General features: G+C 46.0%; 1 protein-coding gene across 1 annotated transcript in view; it reads right to left on the reverse strand.

The window, feature by feature from the left end:
• Positions 1-1,188: 1,188 nt before the first annotated feature.
• Positions 1,189-1,710, reverse strand: part of BDZ99DRAFT_506264 (vegetative incompatibility protein HET-E-1) — a gene marked incomplete at its 3' end in the record, with an annotated part of 4,344 nt that continues 3,822 nt past the window's right edge. Inside the window, exon 6 of the mRNA XM_033724165.1 lies at positions 1,189-1,638. Coding sequence (XP_033581912.1) covers positions 1,189-1,638 — 450 coding nt within the window. The remainder of the gene's footprint in view (positions 1,639-1,710) is intronic.

Here is a 1,710-nt window from a genome sequence, read left to right on the forward strand (position 1 = left end):
ACAGCCGCGCAGAAACAAAAGGAACGCAAGGCGTTATACACTGTAGAAAACAAGGTTTTCACCCGACCGCTATAGAGCGAACGGTTTCCCCTTGTAAATAAAACCTAGATAGCACTGCCGCATGGACCCTAACGGGAGCTAAATCGGCCTAATAGAACCTAATAATAATAATAATAATAGGTTAGTATCTATAATAATTCTATATAAGTTATATACTATAGCTATTTCTAAATATCTAGAACTATTTTTACCTTTGCGCTTAATATATAGAAAGCCTTCTTTTTATAGCAGATTAGTCTTCCTTCTCTATAGTACTGCCGCTAAACTCTTACTACTCCTTGTACTAATAATAGGGACTTATCGAACCCTTAAAACTTTGCAACGATGCTCGCGAGTAATTATTAGCCTTATGTTGTCACGGTATTGATCATGGCCTCCCTCTAAGCATCAATCCCCTGACACCTTGTTCCCGCATACGTGCGCACGCGTGCGCCACGCGCCTGCCACCTGATTCCCGATTCTGTTAGGGCCACGCGCTATGTGCGAGCCCCTTTTCTCGTCTTGTATATAGCCTAGCTCCCGTCCCTAATTCAACTCGGCATCTTAACGTCTTGTAACCAACCACGGTAATAGCACGTAGTTATCCTTCTTTGAATCTGATACTTGTCTATCTCGCGTTCAAATGCCCGATACATCGACACCGTGACATATGTCTGCTATCGCGCGGAAATTTATACAGGGTCGCTACCCTAATCGGTACCTCTAATTAAAGCGATTACTAGTTTAGGCTAGTGCAGAACAACCCCGCCTTACATAACTATTATAGTGTAATTTACCTAGGGTGGCTGTTGAGCTGTGGCTGTGCGGAGTCTTAGCAAGCGGGCCAATCTTAGCCCCGCAGCCTTGGCCATGCCTCCAGTCAACCAACTTAACTCTCTGAGAACACCTATAGAATCGCCACCTCACAACGGTGTGGCCGGTGCGGGTCGTCCACCCTTCCTACTATTGCAGCCAAGACTGGAACCTTTGCATATGTATTATTAAGCTTTCTAAGAATAAGCAACGACTGGAAGACTCTATAGAGTAATATTTCGCAATATAAATACTTACTGCTCCCCGGACCCAATATAAGATAGAGATTATAAAGAAACATATAAATTAAAAGGTAAGCCTATAGCAATGCTACTTCTAAGTAACTTTAAGGAAAGAAATACGCCCAGAAGAATGCCCTAAACAAATTGTATCTTTATACAGTGCTGTACAGGTCGGTCGATATTCAGAAGGAAGCCATAACAAAGGTTGTTGGTTCAGTGTTACCCACTGATCTTTTATAAAGAGTTTAGATAACTCCGTATCCTGAAATGAAGAAGTTCTCATAGGAGGTAAAGATAGAGGAATGTCTCCTCCATCTGTCTGAAGAAACTGGCCGTCTGGCGAGAAGGCTACGACGTTGACTGAGTGGGAATGGCCCTTAAGCGTGCTGCGGCACGACCCCGTTGCTGCGTCCCACAGCCGTACGGTATTGTCCCAGGATGCCGACGCGACCAGCTGCCCGTCCGGCGAAAAAGCTACGGCGTTGACATAGTCGGAATGGCCCTTGAGCGTGCTGCGGCATGACCCCGTTGCTGCGTCCCACAGCTGTACGGTGTTGTTGTCAGATGCTGACGCGACCAGCTGCCCGTCCGGTGAGAAGGCTATGGCGCCGACCCA

The sequence above is a fragment of the Mytilinidion resinicola genome (genome assembly GCF_010093595.1).
Source record: "Mytilinidion resinicola strain CBS 304.34 unplaced genomic scaffold BDZ99scaffold_3, whole genome shotgun sequence".
Taxonomy (NCBI): domain Eukaryota; kingdom Fungi; phylum Ascomycota; class Dothideomycetes; order Mytilinidiales; family Mytilinidiaceae; genus Mytilinidion; species Mytilinidion resinicola.